At 35.2% G+C, this 26,486-nt stretch overlaps 1 protein-coding gene across 5 annotated transcripts in view; it reads right to left on the bottom strand.

Moving 5' to 3' along the window:
* Positions 1 to 14,728: 14,728 nt before the first annotated feature.
* The window catches only part of ccdc178 (coiled-coil domain containing 178), a 32,524-nt gene continuing 20,766 nt past the window's right edge, over positions 14,729 to 26,486 (bottom strand). For 3 of the 5 annotated variants that reach the window (XM_016543394.1, XM_016543396.1, XM_016543398.1), the window contains 2 exons: positions 22,524 to 22,658; positions 14,731 to 15,822 (listed from right to left, as the gene is read on the bottom strand). In XM_016543394.1, the coding sequence (XP_016398880.1) occupies positions 15,667 to 15,822; positions 22,524 to 22,658 (291 nt within the window). In that variant the 3' untranslated portion in view covers positions 14,731 to 15,666. Of the gene's footprint in view, positions 15,823 to 22,523; positions 22,659 to 26,486 lie in introns of all 5 variants that reach the window. The other 2 variants (XM_016543395.1, XM_016543399.1) reach the window with 2 other exon arrangements.

The raw sequence follows: 26,486 nt of genomic DNA, 5'->3' as shown, positions 1-26,486 counted from the left end.
TCTAATGTTCATTCAAGTGTCTTGGTCAAACAACTGGCAACCGTGTACATACTGAAAGAGAGAAGCAGGTAGCAGGTAACTAAATCTTCATATTGTAACATAAAATAGTTGCTTGACATGCAAGACGGATTTATAATGGTACATAGCCATCTGGAAAACAGCATCAAGCTTGCAAAGCCATTAAAAGAAAAGGTTTGAGATAAAGCATATGGATCAAGTGAAGGATTCAACTTTTTTGTTTCGGTTTTTTCAACATCATAAATGGCTAGATATAGCACTTCCTGTGCTCCTAATGAAAGTTTTACTGCTGATGCATTACTCATATGTCCTCATGCGTTCTCTGATAGTTCTCCACACACCGTGCTATACAGTGTAGAGAACATTTTACTTAATCCAATAATCTGCAGATAAAGGAGGATATATGAGAATGCAAAAATGCACTTCATGGAGAAATACATAAAAAAGCAGACTGCTGACAGGTGCTACCTGTTCTCCACTAAGCATATTGAATATTACATAAACAAAAGCATCAGATTAAAGTATTTTGGACAATTTTATATCCATTTTGAAGCTGCAACAAAATTGCATGCATTTACTTTGTATTATTAACCAGAAATACAGACCACTAATAAAGTGAGTGTGGTCTTGTGGTCACATGTTCTTGATCTATAAATCTGTACATTGCCTGTTGTTGCACAGCACTGGTAACATCTTATTGCATCAGCTGCCAGCTGGCCCAGATATACACTAGATTGCAGCTTTGCATTACATCCAATCCTGTAGAAACCATACGTCAATATTTTATACATCATGTGACAGCTTGAGGTATTATGACATTATGAAATAAAACCATTGCATTAGAATGGAACCGAATATGATAAAACAGTACCATTTGATGCTATGTCTAAAATAAAGCCGTGATCAGCGATTAGTCCATTTCAGAACATATTATGAGCTAAAGGAACACAAGTTAATAAAATATAGAATATATAGAATATATCAAGTCATGCAGCATTGCGATGTATATGCCCAATTAGTCAAACATATGCACTTTGTTAGTAGGTAAGATTAACGCTTCTAAATCCTCATATTATAACATAGTTGCTTGACATGCAAGACAGATTTATAATGGTACATAGCCATCTGGAAAACAGCATCAAGCTTACAAAGCCATTAAAAGAAAAGGTTTGAGATAAAGCATATGGATCAAGTGAAGGATTCAACTTTTTTTGTTGTGCTTTTTGTGCTTTTGACACCATAAATGGCTAGATATAACACTTCCTGTGCTCCTAATGAAAGTTTTACTGCTGATATGTCCTCATGCGTTCTCTGATAGATCTCCTCACACTATTTGATGAAGTGAAAGAATGAATTCAATTAACTGTTAAAAATATAAACAGATTTATTATCATCAGAATGTTAACTGGTTCACGTCATGGATACATTTCCGGTGGCCTGGTGGATTCCTGAGAAAACTGTGTCACTAATGGATCCTTAAGCAGGGTATCCATCTCAGATTGCTCCAAGAGGGCCTTAAGACACTTTAGCATTGGCTAAATGATAAAAAAAACTTCATACAGACTGCATTAGCAAACTTCACCTTGCATCTGCAGTGTTACTCAGTATTAATAGTAATATTTTAAATTCATTTTTATCTTTTCATTTTATAGTAATTTTGTTGTTTATTACATACACTGTAAGAAAAAAAACATTGGAAAAAAAACAGAAAAAGGACATTAACTGTTAACGTTATGGACATTTTCTTTAACCCTTAAACACAACACAATGCATAATTTAAAATACTGGTAAAACACCTGTGAAAATCAATATGGAAAATTCATTCCCTATAAAAAAAGAAAAAAAAAACGAATATGAATGAGTTTTCTGTATCTGATTTTTCACAGGTGTATTACCTGTATTTTGAATTTTGCACTGCATTACTTTGTGCTTTAATGTTATTGGAAATGTCTGTAAAATTAATAGATAATGTCCTGTCAAAAATTAGCAGTACTTTTTTTTTTGTTACATTCTATCTATCTATCTATCTATAGTGTTCATTTTAAAACAGTAGGTTAGGCCAGTTAACATTAATTTAATTTAAATTGATTTTATTATATATATGCAACATAAATAAATGGGATTTTTCACTAGAGAAAATCATAACTCCGATTTCTTAGAAAAACAATAACACGCCTTTGCTCAATGAAAATGCATGATTTGAGGCATTACAAAATGCAGTTGCAGGATGAGTTACTTGGTCGTGGTTCATGAAAACCAAAAAATATACTGACTTGCAGCATTCAAACAATCAATTTGCATATTGGAAGAGCGTTTGGTGGAAAGTAGGAAAGTAATTAGTGTTTATGGAAAGAAAAAAATGACAACAAATGTCACGTGACAGCTTGAACAGAGATCTACCCTTTGGTTTCAGCCGAAAGCAACTTTCTGAATACCATTTTAGTAACGGATTATTTGAAGTACCTGGGATTACAATGACAGTTTTCCTGACTCCTCCTCGGTGAAGAGTCTTTGCTCGTGACTTGAAGAGACCAAGGGGCTCAATTGATATGACATCAGCTAATTCTCTGTTGACTTGTTATACAGGCTGAGATGGCCGTCTTTGAGTCTTTAAGCTCTGTACTGCTACAGGGCTCTCCGGGGGCCGGCGGACTTTAGACGGAGGGGCACTCGGCTTGTGCCACATTATGGAGGGGTGTTGAGCGAACCTCGTCACGTTAGAAGCAGAATCCGTGGACTAATTAAACCCTCCGAGACCACAAAACGCAGACCAGATTTACAACTCTCTTCACAACTGTTAAACCAACTCCTATTTATCGCTCAAATTACAGACACTGCACCCATGAGTGGACCGCAGGCCAGACGGCAGTGGAAGTGGATTTTATGTCACATTCAGGATGGAGGTGCATGTATGTGTGATGTTGAAGGCGTAGGGCGGAGAAATGTCCTATCAAGATATGGAGTCTGAGTCTGACTAGTTGTTCGGCAGAGAATGTTGAAATACTTGTCGGTCATTCGCTTTTAAGGTTAAAATATGCATTCAAAATTGTATGAGAATTCAATTCGTGAATTTAAATTCAGCCAACAAACAGAACACAGAAGAATTGCAAATTGAATATAAGGAAGTAAAGTTTGTCAAGATAAATTTTGAATTGACAAACTTGAACTTGACAAATTCTTGTTTGAAAGTTTTGAAAGGCCTAATGGACAGAGGGAACAATAGAACGATAGATAGATAGAACGATAGATAGATAGAACGATAGACAGATAGATAGAACGATTGATAGAACGATAGATAGAATCATAGAACGATAGACAGAACTTTAGAACGATAGAACAAACGAGTGAACAATAGATAGATAGATAGATAGATAGATAGATAAAACTTTAGAATGATAGAATGAACGATACATAGACAGACGGACGGACGGACAGATAGAACTTTAGAATGATAGACAGAATGTTAGAACGATAGAATGATAAAACGATAGAGCGATAGAACGATAGATGGATAGATAGATAGATAGATAAAACTTTAGAATGATAGAATGAATGATACATAGATGGACAGATAGATAGAACTTTAGAATGATAGAACGATAGACAGATAGATAGAACGATTGATAGAACGATAGAATCATAGAACGATAGATAGAACTTTAGAACGATAAAACAAACGAGTGAACAATAGATAGATAGATAGATAGAACTTTAGAATGATAGAATGAACGATACATAGACAGACGGAAGGACAGACAGATAGAACTTTAGAATGATAGACAGAATGTTAGAACGATAGAATGATAGAGCGATAGAACGATAGATGGATAGATAGATAGTTAGATAGATAGATAAAACTTTACAATGATAGAATGAATAATACATAGATGGACAGATGGATAGACAGATAGATAGAACATTAGAATGATAGAACGATAGACAGATAGAACGGTAGATAGATAGGTAGATAGATAGGTAGATAGATAGATTGGAATGATAGAATGAACGAGACGGATGGATAGATAATTCTTTACTGACACTATATAATACTTATAATAATATTTTCTTACTTTATCTTATACAGTCCAATAGATGTGAATGTTATATCTATAATCATTTGGAAATTAGACTTGGTTATAGAAGCAAAACTGAGAATGATGTTGGCGTAAGGATTATTGGGATGTTAAAACAGAATCCCAATCGTGATGCATTTGTTGTTGTTTTGTTTAAGTGCATGTTTAATTCATGGATCTGCCAGACAGTTTTACCCAAAGCAACATACAGATAAACGTAATCAGTATGTGTGCTTGCTTGGAACTGAACCCATGACCTTGGCGTTGCTAGTTGAGTCTTAGGAACATGATTTGGTCAAAATTAATTTTTGAAAAAAAACACAAAAAAAAACAGCATAAAGTCATGAATACAGCTGCTCTCTTAATGCTTAAACAACTGTATATTTTCCACGTAGCATCAGCGGATTCAAGCCCTCGCTGCAAACATACATTGTTAACACAAAGAGAAAGCTAATCTAAAACAATCCATCTAAAGAAACGAGGCTGAATGGGACCAAGCGAAGGCAAAGTTTGAGCTTGAAACTCTTCCAGGCATATTTCCTCTGCCTGGCTGCAGAGGAGAGAGTATGCTAAGATAGAAAGTATTATTTTCCTAAATGGAAGGTGTCAGATGGTCACGCTGAGGTGATCGGCTGTTCGAGATCACTGCTTCCCATCTGCAATTTGTGACGTGTGAAAGATTCAGCCCAAATGTGCTCACAAACTGGAAATCCACAGCACTTTTTCTTATCGGTGCCAAGCAAGATAACCAGCTGCTTTACAGATCAGGGAACATATCATATTAATATCATGGAGTGTTGTGATATCATCTTGTTTGTAAAAATATTTTTGTGTTAACTAAGTGTGGTGGGATGGCAACCTCTGAAAGTGGCTTTTTTATTATTATTATTTTTATTAAATCTAATTTTTGCACAAAGTATGTGAAAAGCTCTTGCATATTAGGCCACTGGCTGGAACAGGAATTATTTTGTTTAAATAAATGGAACGCTGCAAATTTATTTACTACAGCTTTTGCATTTCGTTATCAGTACTAGATGATAAAATGCTAAGCTAGTGTGGAATTACATGTGATATCATTGTTGAAATGCCCCTCTAAATATATTGTAACTGTAAAACAAAGGTCAAAGTAACCCCGTTCATGGCTTTCATGGCAACAAACAGTGAAGCCATGATGAAAGCATGCATTAGATGACACCTACACCACTCGTGATGGTAATAAATGAAAGCTAATCTTGTTAGTGTAGTACTGGGAGCAGTGCGTATGAGGTTTTGCATCACTGAAATTAACAAATTAACTATGTTCTTGTATTTAATGTTTTTTTTCTTCTGTATGGTGAGATGCTTAGCTTTTTGAAATGATATTATGTGAGAGGCAAAGCTGTTTTGCATTGTATTTTGAAACAATGTTAAATAATCAGAACAGGCCCCACTTTACCTGCATGCAGACTTCACATACTGTACATAAATATTATTTAGGGTTATTTCACTTACCCTAATCCTAGTGATACTTGCTTTAACAAAAACAACAACAACACTATTTACAGTGAGAAAAGCTTTACAGAAGGAAAAAACAAACAATGTTTTAATAGTATTTAAATAATATAATGTTTAAAATCATATAAATAAAATTCATAAAATTATAGTTATATATAAAATAATAGATTTAATAACATATACATTGTTTTTATATATAAAAGAGAAACACTACAGAAAACAAATCCCCAAAATAAAATATTAAAAAACAAATATATAAAATTATACTAATATATAATAAAGTTAAACTATTATTGAGAAATTTTAACCAAACTATGTTACAGACTTTTCATTAAGACCCTAAAGAATCATATCAACTTGTGGAAACATTTTCATTAGTTGAAATAAAATAAACATTAAAATAAAATAAAATATAGATAAAATAATATATAATTATTATTTTAGCTAGTTGCCAAGGCAATATTTGTCATTTTTGTTTAGTTTAAATTGAAGTAATAAAATAACATAAAAAGAATAAAATATAATAAATATAATAAAATGGTATAAATATAATAAAATACATGTTAAAATAAAATAAAATATATTATAATAAAAAATACAAATTAAATAAACAACAGAGATATTAAAAATAATGACAATGACAAAAGCACACAACAAATTACTAAAAACTTTCACAAAAATTAAAATAACAGAAGATATAAAAATAAAATGTAATTCAGAATTTTAATTGAAGGGGGGGAAAAAACTATAAAAATGTATCAGTGATACTAAAATACACTGTTTCTAGGTTCTATCACAGATCATTGTATAACTGTGTACATTCTGTAACTGTCAGTGATAATATGAGATATTTGTATAATATGAGGAACATACTGAGACTGCGGCCCACAGGGGTGTTGATTAGGTGTGGAAGTTGGGCGCATTGTGTCTCCATCACATATGGGGTTCTAATGGGCGACTCCCGGACCAGGTGGGCCCCGGTGTTTAGAGACCTGCAGACGATCACTCATGACAAAGAAAACAGCAGAAGAAGAGAGAGAGTGAGCGAGAGGGAGGTATCAGGGTACTGGTGTGTACCTTAGGGAGCAGCTGGGCAGCTAGGACAGAGGCATGATGGGATACTGGAGGAACGCTGGCATGTGTGTGTGTGTGTGTGTGTGCCACTAGCGGGTAGCCACCCTCAGGGTTGGCAGCGGCGAAGGAGCCGGGTGCGCTGGAGCGGCCGTGGACGCAGTGGCGCGATCACCTGGGGAAGGTAAAGCCAGCGGAGCAGAGCTGATGCTTATTTCTGGGGAGAACTGGGAGATTTTATTCGTTAAAGCGGCGCCCAAACACTCACAGCCTCAAAAATATAGCTCAAAAATTAGAACAAAGAAAGCCACATGGGAATTGGAAGTAGCAAAAGAATCAGATTAGAATGATTAGAAGAATATGTGAACATGATTTTTAGTTGCCTTTGAAACTCAAGCAGAACTCAATTCTGAGTAATTGGTTAATTGGTAAAAAGAGCAGAAAATGTTTCATTTCAACATGAAAATATTCATAAGAATGTTCTTTTTAATCGATTTTACCAAGTGTTTTAGATTGTAATTTATTTATTTATATTTAATTGATTTGTTATTCACATACATATAATTTGAATTATTTTATTACTTACTTCACATATATATATAAATTTGTTTAAACAAAAATATGAAGCAGCACAACTGTTTTAACATTGATAATAATCAGAAATGTTTCTTGAGCAGCAAATCAGCATATTAGAATGATTTCTGAAGATCATGTGACGCTGAAGACTGGAGTAATGATGCTGAAAATTCAGCTTTAAATCACAAGAATAAATTACATTTTAAAACACATCAAAACATACAATTTATATTAAATTGTGATATTTTATAAAATATCTCTGTTTTTACTGTATTTTTTGAACACATATCATCCTTATACTTCTATTATTATATCAAAAGTAGCATCATCCCTTCTTTTTCTATTCTTACACTAACATTTGAGTCAAAAAACAGACATTCGCAGACATGAAGTCTTTAATTTCTCTCCGCTCTTTTGTTCTGACGCCAGCGCTTCCCCCTTCGAAAATGTGCTTTGTGTCTAATATGGTCAGCGCCACACAATTACTCCCTCCAGTGAAAAGTGAAACAAACGCAGGGCATGCAGAGCATTTTGCATTATCTGCGCTCCTTGGATAGTCTAACAATAATAACTGTAAGACGACGTCAAGCCGAGGCTGCCAAGCTCAGCTAGCACGTATTACAACTTTAGAAATGAAGTTTGGGGTGCTGAAAACTGTCGGATTCAGGAATTCTGCTATGTATTTATGCATTTTCAGATAATATTAATGCATATATGTGTATATATAAATGTGCAGGACAGAGTTAGAAGGGAAACTTTTATCCTGCGCCACCAAAACACTGCTTTTCTGACATTCTCACCTGAATTTGGATGGTTTAAGCTGTAACCATGTGTGTGAAAGATGCAAAGCACAGACATTTTTCCAAGTTAAATATGTTCTAGAGTATTTATAATGTAAATGATATTATAAATTAATAGATGATAATAATTATTTACATTATAAAGTGGAATTATTTTATACTTGTATATAATATGGCACAAGCACTGCACAAAAATAACAAACATATTTTATTTTGATAAAATATGTATTTATGTTAATGAAAATTACAATATTTAATAAATGCATTAATGTTAATATTTTATTTTAAAAATTCTATGTGACCCTGGAGCACAAAACCAGTCTTAAGTCGCTGGGGTGTATTTGTAGCAATAGCCAAAAAAACATTGTATGGGTCAAAATTATAGATTTTTCTTTTATGCCAAAAATCATTAGGATATTAAGTAAAGATCATGTTCCATGAAGATATTTAGTAAATTTCCTACCGTAAATATATCAAAACTTAATTTTTGATTAGTAATATGCATTGCTAAGAACTTCATTTGGACAACTTTAAAGATGATTTTCTCAATATTTTGATTTTTTTGCACCCTCAGATTCCAGATTTTCAAATAGTTGTATCTCGACCAAATATTGTCCTATCATAACTAACCATACATCAATGGAGAGCTTATTTATTCAGATTTATTATTTATTCAAATCTCAATAAAAAAAAAAAGACCCTTATGACTGTCCAGGGTCACATATATATATATATATTTTAAAATATTATAAAATATTTTCATTTAAAAACGACAAATTCAGTATGTTCGTACAGAGAGCTATTGAAATGGCTTCAGCAGATTTGGAACAAAATGCACGAGTACAACACACTTTTATGAATAAATGATGCCAATATTTAAATTGAAACCCAAAAGTTTAGCTTTGCGTAAACGCCAATATGAATATGCCACAAGAGTGAGTGACATTTTGGTTGCACGGGATAAATGTCACAAAAGTGAGGTTTAATTATGAGAGCACTTCTGTGTTTATAACATACCTTCAATCAAAATATGTCTCATCACACGCGTTACATACGAGCATCACATGTTAATGACATCTGTAATGAGAAAACACAGATATAACACTGCATCCACAATCACGGTAGGCCCAAAGCTAAGCATCATCCCTCCGCAGTACGCATTTGTCGTCACGGTGCAAGTATTAATAAAGAGATTTTGTCAAACGTAACTCGTGTTTAATTGCCGTCAGGGCGGTTTGACTGAATCCGTCCTTCAGCATCTGCATTGCTGAGCTTCTCTCCCCCTCTTTTTCTTCATCGCCGTCTCATATCTTTCCCCCTACTGCACCCATCGAATTGGCACCAAACCCTTCAAGATGTCCCCAGCAGGCTCTTGCTTCGCTGGCCGCATAGTAGACTGTGTGGTTTCCTTTAAACAGCTGTAATTTGTATTTCCAATCACTGTGCTGATTTCTGCTCATTATATTGCTGTTTCACACCGGTAAGTGAGCAAAAGTTTGGATTGATTGACTCTAATTAACTAAAAAACGTTCCGAGCCAGGGGTTTATTCCCATGCTAGCTAGCCACAAATGTCAGAGACTTTCACAAATTATTATCCTGTTAAGATGAATGTGTGGGGAGGCAGGGAAGTGTGGAGACAAAGAGAACATATATTATTTTCATGACGAATTTGTTTATCGCTCTTCTTTTTTTTCAGGTGTCTTATTTTCCAATTAAATACACACAGACTCAGCATCTGTACACATTTCAAGGGTTGTCATCGCATGGTGTTGCAGCGTGAAGCCTGCACGAGTACATGTATGTATGTCTTGTAATTATGATCTCTTTGTTGTTGAATTGGCCATCAGAATATTATAAACTGGACACTACAAAATCAAGCTTTAATCGTGCATTCAATCTGATTTGACTTAAAAGCGAAGTGTGTAATTTCTGCACCACTAGCGTCGCCAAATGGAATTGCAATATTTTTGTTTTCTAACACTTTTCTCAACTTTCTCAATGCCAGTGGCTGACTTACAGTTCATTACACAGAAAATATTACACATTATATCTTTAACTGACTTCAAATCCAATCACAACGCCTATATAACTTTTCAATTAGTCTTCATTTCGGCTTACGAAAGCTAGTAAAGTGAGTGTACAATACAGCATCTGTGTGTATGCGTATGTGTAATAGAGTCGTCTGGCGGTCGCTAACCCTCTGTAAGGTTTGATGCATGTTTCTGTTGAAATTAATGGCAGTGGTGTTTCCTGGCCTGGTGTCATTTATTTCACAGGATTGATTGGAGGCTGGAAGAGCAGACAAATGTGTTTGGGAAGTGTTCTAATTTAAAATATGGCTGCCTGACCTGAAAGAGAAAGCATAGAGGCAATCCATCCTTCAAAAACATGACCTGGGTGTCCGAGGTGCCAACAAAGTTTAGTGTGCAAACAATTGTGTATATATTATCAATATGCAGTCATGTGTTGCTGTCATACCTAAATTTGGCATGGCTGCTCTACCAAAGCTTAGACTAGACGAAAGCAAAAATCAGCGTGTGATACAGAGCAAACCACAGTGTGTTTCATTAGTGGGACTACTGGAGCAATCTTTGAGGGGCCCATTGCAATCAAAGATTGCTCCAGTTGTATTTGTATATATCTGTAAAATAATACATAAAATAATAAGAAGTGTATGATTATTATTACAAATAAAAATACTACTAATACATTGTTTTATATTTATTAAACATTGGCATTTTATCTGACTGTTCAATGACTGTTTTTAAACAAGTTTCAATATATTACTATTATTTAGTAGTAATAATAATAGCAAAAACAACAACATATTATTATTAAAAATTGGCATCCTCATCAGTCTGATTAACTACTTAAAAAGCTTCAAATAAATTAATAATAATAATAATAATAAATTATATATTTAACATGTTTTAATGACTGTTTAAGTTTCTAATACACGACTGTATATTATATTTCATAATAATTATTTTTTTAACATTGGCTTTTTTTATCAGACTTTAACGACTGCTGTCAAACAAGTTTCAAATAAATTATTATTATTAAAATGAAAATTTTGTCATCACTTACTTACCCTCATGTTGTTCCAAACCTGTATGAATTCCTTTCTTCTGTAAGCAGTTTCTGGTCCCCATTGACTTCCATAGTATTTTTTTTTCTTCCATATATGGAAGTCAATAGCTAACAGCAGCTGTTTGGTTACCAACATTCTTCAAAATATCTTTATTTATTATTATTATAATTTTTTTTGGTGTGTGTTCAACAGAAGAAAGAAACTTGTACAGGTTTGGAACAACTTGAGTGAGTAATTGATGATAGAATTTTCATTTTTGGGTGAACTATGCCTTTAAATAATAATTAAATAATAATATAATTAAACAACAATACATAAATAAACAATATAACATTACTGTGAATATTACCATCAACACAATAAATAAATCTTCCATCAAGTAATAACGTTTATTAGCCTAATTGTAGTCGATTTACAGTTGCCAAGCAAAATATCAATCAAAGTTCATTCAATAAACGAATGATTGCTGCATTAATATAAAATTCAACTGGTGTGTGTTCACGGGTGGGCATATACTGGCTCATCCAATCAAATTTTAGAGCTATTCATTGTATAATATCATCTTATGCCACATTTATACTGTGTCTAGACAGTTAGTGTTAGTGCTAGACTAGTTAGTTAGTGCTGTTCTGCTGATCACAGGAAGTAAGAGTCCAGCTGCTGCTTGCTATTATCCACTGCAAATGCAGAAGAGCGGGAAACACATCCACTCTGGCAGTCTCAAAGGCGCCAAAGGATCTCTTTCACTGAGTTTCAAGAGAAATAGTATGTCTCTCAGTCATCCATTACGTTCTCTGTCTGTATTCTCTGTTAAAAAAGTTTTATTGCTGTCATGGGAGCATGTATGCTTCTGGGCCCATTCATTCATGTCAAATGAATCTATAACACTTTGCAGGAATATATGTCATTTCCACCTCTACATAATCTCCCAAAAATGTCACAGGTATACACACTTAAAAATATAGCTTCAATTCTTAAATGCAGCTTCTAAATTCTTATTAAGAACTGTTTTTAATGTATGCGGTTCTTAAATTGCTATATGGTCCTTAAGAGTTAAAAGTATATTTAGAAGTTTAAAAAGTAAGTTTAGAATGTTTAATGTGTTCCATTGCCATGACTTTGATCGATTTTGGGTTATCGATCAAAAACCAAAAAAAAACAACAACAACTAGGGTTATGCATTAACTGAAATATAAAATAAAATAATAATAATAATAAAGAAAAAAATATATAAACTACACTTATTAATAAAGAATATTATATATATATTTGGGCTGTCAGTCGATTAAAATGTTTAATCTAATTAACTACATGATGTTTCGAGTAATTACCGTATTGTCCCGAATATAAGACGATGTTTTTTTTCTTGGAAATACATCTGAAAAAACACGGTCGTCTTATATTCAGGGTCTAGACTTTGACATGTCAATAATACACCCACAACAATAGGTGGCGCCAAAACCGCATAAAACGAGTGTGCCATGAAATACGTAATGTAATGCGTGTTGTAAAGATCGCGAGTAAAAACAAAAGAAAAAGAAAACCTTACAGCTGCATGAGTCGTGACTGTCACGTTAACCTGATGGGACCAAACTCCCTTTGTGATTTTAAAACGTAAGACAGTACCCAGATTTGAAGACTACAGTAAGATTTAACTTCTACTGTTAATAAGATTTTGGTAGGCTACTATTAGATGGATAGCCTAAATTTCCTAATTCAGATTGGCTACCTTTTTTTTTTTTTTTTAATGGTATATCAAAAAGTGTATATTTTTTAAATGTGATTGTTGGTACATTTTACCAGTTTTTACCATACTTTCAAAACAAAAATTAAAATAGGAAAAATATACAATATGAAAATAATTGAAGACAAAATGTGTTTTACTGAGAAAAAACAAGATTTGGTTTTTAAAAAGCCTTTTTCCAAAAGGTACATCTGGAAAAAGGGGGGTCGTCTTATAATCAGGGTCGTCTTATATTCGGGCCAATACGGTAATCTAATTAATCGCAAACTAAATTTATATAAAGATTATTTAAAGCTATTTTTGTGTTAAATGCGAAAGTATAAAGTAGACATTACAAATTGTAGCTTTAGAAAGAAATATTTTATTTGATTCAACATAAAATTTATTACACATAAACATTTAGGCTACAACGGCCTAACATATACTATGGAACATAAAAGAAGATAATTTGAGAAACATCTCAGTATTTTTTGTTCATACAATGAAAGTCATTGATAACCAAAACAGCTTAGTTACCAACAGTCTTCAAAATACCTTATTTATGTTCCACAAAAGAAAGGTTTGAAACGACATGAGGGTGAGTAAATGATAACAGAATTAAAATTTTTTGGGTGAAATATCCCTTTAATGTTTTTATTTTATTATTATTATTTTTTTAAATTAATTAATACTTTTTTTCAATGAAATGATACTCTAAATAAGAAACTAAATTTGCCAGCAGGTGGCGGTAAATGTCTTTATGAGTCATTGATTTTTTAGATTCGTTCAAACGGCTGATTCATTCAGGAATGAAGTAAATGGCTCTCTGAATAGGCCTTTGAATCATTGGTTCACACGATTCGTTCAAAACGCGGATTCATTCTGAAACTAAACACCGCTGTGTTGCTCGGAGACGCACAACAATTCTGCTAGGGCTTTATGTTCTCTGCAAAATTGTGCAAAAACACATAATATTGTGTTTAAATTATAACACAATATCAACTTCTTATATACTGAACTGTTGTATAAAATCACATTTAAACTCATGATATTCGGGACAAAATCAGCACTCGTGTAATACTGCTCTCCCTGCTGGTGTGATATTGTATGATATAAATAGGAGACAAAAATTCATACAGGGGCATATTTTTGCACTAATATGTTTAATTTTAGGGCATAACTGCATTTATGGAGTTGTTGCCCTGCATCATATTTGTCAACAGTCAACTGTATGAAATGTAAGATGACGTACAGGTCTGGGGGCGGGGCCAATGTTCTTAACTGCGTTAAAATATTTTAATCGCGTTTTTTTATATATATATATAAACTACACTTATTTTATTTTATCTTATCTACTTTTCCAAGGCCCTTACTCCATTTCTAATTTTTGTTTAGTTTAAATGCTAAAATAACTACCTAAACTAACTAAAAACTATAGACATATTTAAAGACAAAGACAACAAAAAACACAACAAAATGACTAAAACTTTAAAATGGAAACGGAAAATATTAAAATATAATTCAAAATTAAAAACGAATGAATTAAAATCAGTTACACTAATTAAAAACTAAAATAATAATGATTAATACCGCATTTATAAGTCTTCGTTAATGTTCTTAATGTTAACATCTTTTTAAAAATATATTAGTAAATGTTGAACTTAGATTGACAAAATTAGAAAGTTAGATTGACAAATGCATGCATTGTTCATTGTTAGTCCATATTAACTATCTAAGACTGTATTGTAAAATTTAACCCAACAAACTAACAGATAATAGTTTAATATTATCTGTTAATAATAGATAATAGTTTAATTGGTTTTAATCCCAATTAAACCAAATATTCCAAAAAGCATGTCACTTTCTGATGTCTTTGCTTGACTATAATAGTTCCAGTCAATCGTAACTGACATTTCATTAATAATTTTGTTATTTGACATCTCACCAGAGGAGGCACGACAAGGCACGAGGGTAAAAGAAATAAATAAGTAAAAAAGTTAAAAGGCGCATATAAACAAAAACATCAAAATGAGAACTCATTTTTGTAAATGAAACCTATTTGTCGATAGAGCCCATCAGTCTTGTGAAGCGGGGTAAATTAGAAGGCTTGCGTTTCCGTGGGGTTGTGCAGAATGCCAGTGGGTAGCGTTCACACAACATCCCTCTGTGCATACTATTTACCCCTGGATTGCTTCAGGCTAATGTCTCAATAATTTTCCCTCTTTTTTTTTTTTCGCAGGTCCTTCCCACAAAGGACTTGACTAATGATCCATGGACAAAATGAAGCATTCAAATTTATTCATTAATCATTCATCTCCAGCTCATTGAAAATGCTAAACTTCCACAAAATTAAGATTGAATATTGAAAAGTGATTGAGGGAGACAGCTCTCTGAGGAGACAGGAAAAGAGAGGATAAACAAGCAAGAAAAGGAGGGGAAAAAATGACAAAGGACGCAGAGCGAGAGGCGGTCGAGACCAACCCCAGCCTGGTTAGGGTTACGCAGGTATACTATCCGCTAGTTAAGGTCAGAGGGGTTTAAGTAGGTGTAATTAGATCCAAGAATCTAGAGAAGCGTAGAATTTCTGTCAACACAGCCCCCTAATTATTCTCTTTTCCAATTAATGGTGACATAGATTAATTATCTGATGAGGCAAAGCCAATTGCAATCATTCACCCCGCTAAAATTAGATAATTCCTGACAGTAGCATGAAAGTCACCTGCTTCATTGTTATGGATTGGGCCGTGAGCGTCGGACAGGGTTGAGAGTGAAGCATGCTGGGGGTTTAAGTAAGTTGTCTGGCGCAGGTGAGCGTGCAATTACTCCGCTATCTGAACTGTAGACGTCTTCCTGCTCCATCCGTCGGCATCTGCGACAGGTCTGTTTGCTTGCTGCGGGACATGGCTGCTAGTTGAGTCATCTGTCAGCGAGAGCAGGAACTCAGAGAGGCGCTGGATTGCGTTTGACATCTCCTCCTGTTTAAATAGGCAAGCGAATGGAATCAATGAGCGCTGGCTAATTCACTACAAAAACCTGTAGTGGAGCCGGAGCCCGCAACAGATCGACGTCCACGTTCCCTGCCGGAAAGGCCGGTATAGCTGGTCATCGGCGTATGTTATGTTAACTAACCAGCTAGACTTTCTTGGTGGCACAAGTGCTTGTCTAGCATTTCCATTCAATTCCATTCAAATATATAAACACTACAGATTAAAAGTTTGGTTGCCAGTATGATTTGGGATAAAGATGTTTAGAATGTTTCAAAAATGCTGTTCTTTTGAACTATTCATGAAAGAATCCTGAAAAAAAGTTTCATTTTCCACAAAAATATGATGCAGCATAACTGTTTTCACCATTAAAAACATTTAATGTTAAATTAAATGTTGAACTTGTTTTTCGAGCACCAAATCAGCATATTAGACTGAAAAAATCTGGAGTAGAAACAAATTTCTAGGGGTGTCCCCGACTAAGGATTTACATAGTCGAATCGGAATTTTCGAATCTTGCTGATAGTCGAATCATATGTTTGGGGGCGGGGGGGCAGACATATGTCAGACATCAAGTCAGACATTCGAAAGTCATAATTACTGACGTTAACACGGGGAAAATGTGTAACGGACGCCTCGCTAATACAAAAATAATGTTTTATGTTTTGATTAAAAGATAGTTAACATTAAATGTCAGCAAAACCCTAAGAATTCACAACATTTTTTACAATAGTACTCTCATTATAATGTTATGTATATGACAGTAGTTATTAATGTTCTGCATTTGTTTTGAGCTGCTCGCGCTGAAGATGACCAGTAGAACGAAGCATCTAATAGCAGGTTTTTAATCAATGGGATTTAACTCATTTATCTCATATAGAATACGCCTCGTTATTTATACAACATTACGTTAATATTACGACTTATAGGCTATCTGCACAAAATGCCCCGAATGCACGAACGTTTCTGCGCGGCTCTGAATGAACTCCTTTTGTGGACGCGTTCTTCACGCAACAACGTGCAGAAACACGGCAACTAAACTCTAAAAATTCACAGCGTTTTATTATAATAGTGTTCTAATTATAATGTTATGTATTTGACAGTCCCAGGCATAGTTATTAATATTCTGCATTGTTGTTTGTACTGCTCGCGCTGCGCGATGAAGAGAAAATCACCGTAGTACTACAATGAAGCGTTTTACTGCAGCGCAGCTCAACCAAATGCATCTTATACGAGATAAATAATATATACACGATATATATAAACAGGCTGAAATGTTTTGAAATTACTGGTACCCTACCTGATCGAAAAAAATCCAGTCTTTCACTCTGCCTGTGTCAATTTAAGTTTTGTTATTCTCCTGTCGGTCACGAATTATGGCGAGTGAAACTTAAATCTATAGGGGTGGTTGGACTTATTCACGCACGTTAAAATATTTATTTGAAGCTTCTTTCTTTTCAGATTCTTATTTACAGCATTGTCTTAATAAGCTGTATATTAACTTATAGGGAGAAAACCGGTAGTTCTATGTGAAATCAGGCATTTGAGCACCCCCATATAGCCAAAATGGCATGATCGTAACACCCCGCGAATATTGGACTGTGAGATCGGTAGTCGAATCAGGCTCCTCCTATCGAAGCATCGAAGCTTCGACTATTCGGGGTCACCCCTACAAATTTCACTCATACATTTCACAATTAATAACAAAGAAAGGCAAATAACACATTGAATTAAACACATTTTGAAGCAGAAAGACATTTTTGCATTTTCTTGTAAAACGTACTCCAATAATGTTATATTTACAACCCTAAAACAACAACCCTTTTAACCGTGTAGAATGATTTCTGAAGGATCATGTGACGCTGAAGACTAGAGTAATGGCTGGTGAAAATTCATCTTTGCATCACAGGAATCGATTACATTTCAAACTGTATTCCAAAAGAAAACAGTTATTTTATATTGTAAAAATATTTCAGAATATTTCTGTTTTTTTACTGTATTTTTGATCAAATAAATTCTTACCGACCCCAAACTTTTGAAAAGTATTATATATAATGTTCTACTAAAACATAATATTAAAATATAAAATATATTAGCCTACATTTTGTTCAGTCCAAATACACAGATACTTTTGAACGGTCGTCACTGGAGAAAGATGCTTTTTATCTGTAAATCAGTTTAGTTATGGCATTTTACTAGTCAAACTTTGTTCCATTTCCTGAATCGCAAGAGCGACACTGACATTTAAAACACTTTTAGTTCGTAAGACATACGATTGAGAAAGACAAAACAAAGGAACGAGAAAGACGGTGTGTGCCACACTCCTGGTGAACCGAGCACATGGGTTCAGTGCATGCCTGTTTTAAAAAACCTCAGCAACCAGTTTTTCTATTAAACTGCCTTGCACTGTCAACCAGCTTGGGAACTGAGCTGGCCTAGCCATGCAGAAATTTTCTGACTAACAATTATATCAGAAACAAGATCTTGGATTACGGTCCCCCGAGAGCAGCGCAGTGGGCGTTCGCTCCAATTATTACTGGCCATTCACAACTCTCCACCCTGATCTCTGTTGTTAGCAATTGTCAATTATGCTATCCCTGGTGTAAACTTGCATAACCCGGAACTGAGTGCCCAATCTTGCAGCGGCGTTTCGAGATGACAGGCTTGCACGCTTTCTGTATTTCGTTTTACTCTTCCCCCCATCTCTTTACTTCAGTAGAGCTGCTTGGAAGCAGTCATTTGTTTCTCAGGGACACACAGGGACAAATCAGTGGAACTAGTTTTTGCAATCCGCAACCTTCAGGTTCCTCATGAATAGATGGGCGGCCAACTTTTGCCTGTGGTATCTTATAAGCAAAAATGTTCAGACAGAATTGGCATAGATAAAAAGCCTCTGCACACAGTGCAATAAAATATCTGTGATGGTTTAATATGATTAAAAGGGTCATGAAATAGGAAATTTAACCATTACAATAAAAACATACTGCAAGTTTCATGCCTCAAAACTAACTCCCCACTTTAAAATATTTTTTGAGTTAAGAGTTTTAGTTTTTTCACTCTTATGAAACACTAGGATTTGAAATTGCCCCATTTGTGACATTATGATTTTCCTCTGTTCAGCAATGGATGTAGACAACCTGCACCTCTAAAAACGGCATATCCTTCCAAAAGATCAAACTATTAGAAATGCATAGTCAAAGTTTATTTTTAACAACATACCTGAGCGACTGAATGAGAATGTTTTCATTGATCTCTTTTTACAAAAAAATGTTGATGCAATAAAACTAGAATCATATGCTAACCTCAAGAAGCACAATATAAAGATCTGAAAATGCATTTCATTTTTCAAGTAGACTGAAATTAGGTAAATTAAGACACTTTTTGCCATTGAGATGAGTGGGAAAATGGCCCAATTATCCAGAATTAACCATATCTTCTTACTCCAAATGTGTGCAAACAAATAAACGGTGTATTTAAAACTGACTTAAATGACATAAGAATGGTGAATAATCTTGAAAAGAAAGCAAAAGAGAAAGAAACTTCAGGGACTTGATGGTGTAAAAACTCGCCATTTTTAACCATGCAAAAATAAAGCACAATTATTGTTTGTGTTGTGATAGCCATTGAGATATTTTAAGTGAGAGTTATTTTCTTCCATGAGCCCAAGAGGACCTCTTGTCACAGGGCCCGGGACAACATTCCCCGATGTCCCCCTGACAACTGACATGAATATATTAGTGACTTGAAGTGTTATTGAAAGCTTGGCACGTAATGGAAACATGACTAGAAAACTTATATTACCAGGAAATAGCTGTCAGAAGCATTACCAAAGATGGCTACCAAAAAGGTTGTGTGCAATCCAGAAAGAAAATCTTCAATCAGAGATGGAGACAGAGAAGTTACTTTGGACAATTTAGCCTTCTCTTACAACTTTTCTCTTTATTAATCCCTTTCTTTTCTGAAATATTTTCTAGATTTCTGTCATAAAATCGCATAACTTGTTGGCTCATAATGTCATGAGGGGCCCCTGACCCTGTCTGTCTTGTCTTTACAACCCTCATGTCCCATATGCCAGTGGCTGTCTGGCCATTGCATAGCAGTGTGCTGCACAATACAAAGACAATAGCAAGCCGTGACAAACTAGACTTTCTAATACCACAGTTTTATTTATTCCCAAGCCTTTAACATCTAAGGTTAGCGACTACATGACTTCCGTAGTTTTGGGTCATTTAAGAACTGCGGCGATTTGTTGCTATGCCTTGCTATACTCTGATTTTACAATGTAAAGTCTCCTCTACACAATGCTAGTCTGTGTCTGGGGGAGGAGATCAACGCAGAGCTATGACAAAGTTTAGAGTAAGGCTGCTCCTTTTGTCCTTCACACTCGGAGGAGCTTGAAGAACTCCTCGTCTTCATGCTCCATTCACCAGCCTGACTTCTAGAGCTGGCCTCCCCTGACTGAGCCACAAACACACCGCCACTCACCTCATTATAAGCACACATAGCACACCATCCACTGAGACCAAATGCCTTTTGTGTTAGAGCATCCAAACATTGCGGTTACATTATTCCAGTATACAAAATCGTGTTAAATGCAATGCTAACTTTAATCATTATTTAAATATAATTTTAATGACCATTCATTTGTGCATGCATTACACACTTGCACAATTTTTTCTGGTCTACATTATATCAATGTGTGCTAGATGGACACTTGTCTCGATGTTTTTTCAGCACCTTACGCCGTGATCGCCATGACATGGATTTTTTAAAATAATTTTAATATGTTCCTTGAGGTTTATTTTGATGTTAAAAAAGTTTTTTTTTGCACAAAAAAAATGTGGAAAAATGATTATTTTCAACCCTCATTCTGACCCTCTGTCTAAAACGGCCTGTTTTAAGGAGCGGGTCCTTTAAGGCTTGCCAGTAATCAGACACTGTTATGACTGGCTAAAGTCATTGCATAGGAAACCGTATCAATGGCCCCCTCGCTATTGCATGTGAGTGTTTTGACAACATGAAAATAAACGGTAATTTCCAGACAAAGCATTATGAAATCATTTACTTATGGTTTGTGATAAGCTGCAGTCAGATCTAGTACTGCTTCATCTTTCAATAAATGTTTCTTTGTGAACTCTCCATGACACTGTGCCTCGTTTACAAAACAAAATACTCCGAACAATCCTTAGACATGATAGGGGGTGCCATTAAAAATAAACTATCCATTGTTCCTTACGCTGGGATCCTTCTGATATCAGTACAAAGACGCGAACGAGCTGTTTAAACCAAACACGTCAAAGCGAAAGCTCTTTCACTCAATTTGTCCTATTGACGACAGACTCAAGCAAGTGGACTGTGTCAGAAAGCCAATGGGCATCTGTATACCTTATCCAGTGTAGACAAGATAGCGGCAGCGATTGTAATTTTTATTTGCTTTTGACACGACGCGACATTCAGCGTAATCAAGTGTCAAGCCATTAAGCGGCTGAACGCCAGTGGGAGGGGCCTATGGTGAGAAGATGACTATTCGTCAATGCCTTGCTCTGGAGGCAGTGTTTATACAAATGTTTGTGCCTGGGTGACGTCATCTTGCACCATAGAACCAAAACGAGCTGTTTTTGGAGCTTGAATAAATGCGTTGTTTATAATGAGGAGGACGTTTTAAGCTATGAAACTTGCAGAATGTTTTAATGGTACAAAGACCTCTTATATGCCAAAAGATCAATGCAAATTTGATTTCTCATGTCATGACCCTTTTAAGACGTCATAAGCGAATGGCCCATTTATATAGACAAAATATTTTTTTGTGCAATTTTATATCTTAATGCTCTATTATAGTGGTCAAACGATAACATTTATTGAGGCATTATCCGATGCAGAGAATGGGGTGGCCGATAAAATAGTGATATGTATGTGATGAGAACTAAATGAGATATATGTGACCCTGGACCACAAAACCAGTCTTAAGTTGCACGGGGTTCAGATGATGTATAAATCTCAATTTTGAAAAATTGACACTTAAGACTGGTTTTGTGGTCCAGGGTCACATATGCTGAAATTACACAAAGATTTTAACACAATATTTACTTGATATTTACAGGTATACTGCAAACATTTGATATTAGAAAATAAATTATCCAATGACAAGGCTAATTCTAAAAGAATGTTAATGCTTCTGTCTAAGCCAAACTTACGATAATCTCAAAATGGCCAATTGCCTTCCGATATATAATTTCAAATTCAACTTCATGTCAGTCCAAACTCATATGACTTCCTTTCTTTTGTGGAACACCATCTGCTGTCAAGTTCCACAAAAGCCATAAAAGCATCATAAACGTAGTCCACGTGTGCAGTATTTTATATCGGAAATCATAGAATAGCTTTGTATGAGTCACAAGCTAAAATTTAAGTCATTATTCATTGAAAGTGACATGGTGACAGCCATGGTCACCATTCACTTTCATTGTATGGCAATGTGCACACTCTACCAAACATCTCATTTTAGTTTTTTATGGAAAGGGTGAGTAAAAAAATGACCAAATTTAAATTTTTAAGTGAAATATTCCTTAAAGGTTAACTGTCTTAACCTCAACAAGCATTAACCTGAGTGGGACCCATTGTAGTATATAGTGCAATACTTACAAATAGTGTTGTGTGTGTGTGTGTTTGTGGGGGTACTAAAGAACCCATACCTGGAGGGCTTTCATTTTCTGGTTGTTCTGGTTGGAGAGGGTCTGGAAGCGGGCCAGCTCTGCCTGGCTGTAGACGCTACGGTGTTTGAAGTATTTTAGCATGGCTTTGTGCATCCTCTTCTGCAACAAAGAAAGCTGGGGAAGAAAGAAAGAAAGAAAGAGGGAGAGAGAGAGAGAGAGAGAGAGACATATTTTACACATACACAAAAAGTCATGAACCCCCTGCCGCAACAAGAAATTATTCCGAGTATACTGGGGAAAAAAAATGAGAGAGAGAGAGTGTGTGTGTGAGAGAGAGAGAGATTAGAGAAGAAAGAAAGAAAGAAAGCATGCTGCTCTCTTTATTATTTGTGCAATTTTCCAGAAAAAAAGGGGGTTTCAATTCAGAGGGATGTCGTCCCTTGTTTCGCCCCATCTCTTTCTCTCTTCCTTTAAGCTTATCATTGCTTGGCAATGTGTTCTTCGGCGCATGAAAAAACTAAAGCGAATTAGCTCAGCCTTTAACTGAACGAGTACAAAAAATGTCCTTTATGGAGCTGTGTCAAAACCTGTACTATCCTATTAATGCTACAAGTAACAATAGTTACAATATAATGTAGAAAGATGTCGTCAAAAAACAATGATATTAGAAAGGCGCCAGGCAAAGTGATGCAAGATACTATCCTCATCCGTGCCTTCTGTTGTCTGTACAGTATCTGTGCTCGTGTAACAACTCGACTTGGCATGTCTGAGATGTATACAATGCAATTTCTGTTAGGCCTTGAGGGTTACCTTTTGTTTACAAGCACTAAAGTGATTCTGGAAGTTTAGGTAGGCCCATGGGTTGTACATTTAACCACTGCAAGGGGGCGCTCTAGCTCTCCTATTCAGACTAAACTGGCAAATCCAACTAAACTGGCAAAATGCCACTGTATATGTTAACCTGTATTATATATAAAAGTGATCTGTTGAGATTAAGGACATAGTTGCAGTGCCCATTATAGCAGTTATGCTACACTCTTAAAAATAAAGGTGCTTCACGATGCCATAGAAGAACCTTTTTGTCTAAATGGTTCCATAAAGAACCTTAACATCTGAAGAACCTTTCTGTTTCACAAAAGGTTCTTTGTGGCGAAAGAAGGTTCTTCAGATTATAAAAGGGTAAGAAAGAGATGGTTCTTTAAAGAACCTTTGACTGAATGGTTCTTTGTGGAACCAAAAATCAAGCGTACCGTTAGTTCTGGCAGGTCACGTTAGTCAAGCTCGCATCAGCTGACTCTCAGCTGATCCCCATCTACCTATGGGAATACGACACCTATCTAAGCATTCATATATAAGGTCCCTCAGTATCATCAGCAGTTTTCGCATTGCTCAATAGCTAATTACCCTCCTCCATCCCCAACTCCTCCTCTGTCAGTCGGGATTCAGCCTTCTGGTTCTCCTTTGAATCAGACTAATTCTAAAATGTGTACATAATTATTGAACTTTAACAATATCTGCAATACATTTATGTTGGTTCTGTTCTGTTTACCCTGGGGGGGTTATCGTTGCTCTCCCTGCTCTCATCCATGCTAGGCTGCATAGATGCGCAGGGAGTTCTTGCCCAGAACAGAACCATACCGCCAATCCAAACTGTATTTGACGATAGTGGTCCTGACAGAAATGGTTATTCTATGGCATCGCTTGAAGAACCTTTTGAAGCACCTTTTTGAAGCATATATTTGGAGCTACAGTCAACTGATAAAAGTGCAAAACAAAGAAGTTTGTGGGCATAACAAAGGATGTTATGCCCACATATTATATTTGTGGGCATAACATCCATAATTATATTTTGCCATATAATTAAAAGTGGGAAGGTCAGTAAGTATTATTATACTTTTTTGTTTTCTGTTGTGGATTTTTAAAAAAAATCTTACTTGGGCAATGAAGTAAATTCTAATTCTAATGCATATAAATTGCATACTGAACTAATCAGATTTAGCAAGTCGTCACTAATATATAGCCACATAAACAGTGCTTGGAAACACCATCTGAATCTATCTCTCTTGATAAATGTGGTGCCACAATTTCATACATATGGAGCAGGTGTTTTAATAGACATCTGATAAATATACATTCTATTCAAACTATTCCTAATAGACACCTTATACATACTCGGCATGGCATGGAAAACCTTTCAAAAATGGTAAGCCATCATAAGAATCCATATTAAATTGAGCACAGCTCGGCCTATGTGTCCTTACAGGTACGTATGGAACTTTAAGAAGAGCTTGTCGTAAACCTCTAAGAAATGCGACTACATCCGCTCTGAAGGAGAGAAAGCCGTACCAGACTGAAAATAAACAACAAACTGTAAAAAGGCTGAATACTGAGTAAAAGAAAATCAGGCTTTGATCATGAGCGTGGAGAATCCCGTCCACAGGATTTGCCTTTTGCATGCATTTCTCACTTGATAACATTCATGTAGTTAGATGAGGAGTTGTACGAGTATTAGTCTTTTGGGGAACAAACAATGTGTCTTGCTCTTCAGTAGAGTTTTACCATCAGCGCTAGAATAACAAATCATATTAAAATTATCTACAGCTCAAAAAAATGCTATATAAAGTGACAGATTATGTCTAGATCAGTATAACTAGTAATAATCTCAAGCAACAACAATGGTACTATTACAATAACGATCTGTGGACTAATGTCACAAAGACACAAAGCTTTAAAGCTGAAGTGTGCAATTTTTTTTGGTTTAAATACTTTCTCCAATCTTAGCTTAATATGCAGACAACTGTAAGTCAGCCATTTATAGGTTGATTGTTACGAAAAAAATAGAAACATTCAAATTGCTTAGAATCAGCATGAATTTATTTACTGTAAAAAAAAAGAGTAAATTAATTTAAAATGAAGGCCAGCTGTGAAACAACAATATTCAATTAGTTAAAATATATGAGATATTGGATTTATTCATGCTAAATATATAAACCTGGGTATTGTGTATTTAAAGGGGTCCTATTATGCTTTTTCACTTTTTGAATTTTTTCCGGGGTTTTTGTGATGTCACAAAGCGGTCCATTAGAATATCATTAAAATAAATCCCGCCTACGGTGGGGAGGGGCGAGGTCGTGGTTAGAGCGCTTGGTTGAGTGCATCAGACAAGACGACAAAGAAGGAAGTGCTGCTGTAGCCTCAAGTTTTCACAAGTTATTACACATGCACCTGAATAATTATGTATGTAAATATGTATGTTACAATTATGCAAATGTTTTTATAAATTGCTGACAGTACAATACTGGACAATGATGTAATCTGCAGAATTTACACTTCAATTATGAGACTATGGTATAAATAAATTTTCCTGTATAACAGTTTCACTGCAATTCCATGTCATAATGTTAGAATTAAAGAACAATAAACATAATACATATTACCGTTGCACTTATCTGTACAAAGTAAACGCAGTTAAGCGGTTGTTGATATCCTATCTAAAACGTGATTTAGCCAAAAAAACAACAATAACGTTACCACTCTAATACGTCTTGCAATATCCGTGCGTGCAAAGGTTCTGCGCGATCCTCTTGTTCAATATTATCGGGGTCAGAATCCGGCTCAAATTGATATGGCAATATTGACGTCATCCTTAACTATACCGGAGCAGATGGAACTTGCTGCTTTGGCAAGGGGAGGGGCAGTACTGAAACACCGTCTAAGCTGTTCGCCAATCACAACGCACTGGGACAGCTAACCAATCACAATACATTTCGTTTTTCAGAAGGCGGGCCTTCATCAAACATGGAACTAATCGAGCCGTTTGTGCCAGGCTGGGGAGAAAGGTATTATAATAATGTAAATTATGTGAAAAATAATGCGTCTTCCGAACCACCAAGCATGAGAGCATGTTCTAGTACACCCCCAAAACAAAGTCAAGACATTGTAAAAGAGCATAATAGGACCCCTTTAAGAAAAAATATACAAGGTAGTTATTTCCTCTGTTTC

Source organism: Sinocyclocheilus rhinocerous, unplaced genomic scaffold, assembly GCF_001515625.1.
Source record: "Sinocyclocheilus rhinocerous isolate Xijiao unplaced genomic scaffold, SAMN03320098_v1.1 scaffold97, whole genome shotgun sequence".
Lineage (NCBI taxonomy): Eukaryota > Metazoa > Chordata > Actinopteri > Cypriniformes > Cyprinidae > Sinocyclocheilus > Sinocyclocheilus rhinocerous.
The sequence above is the reverse complement of the archived record's forward strand: the minus strand, read 5'-3'. Positions and strand labels throughout refer to the sequence as shown.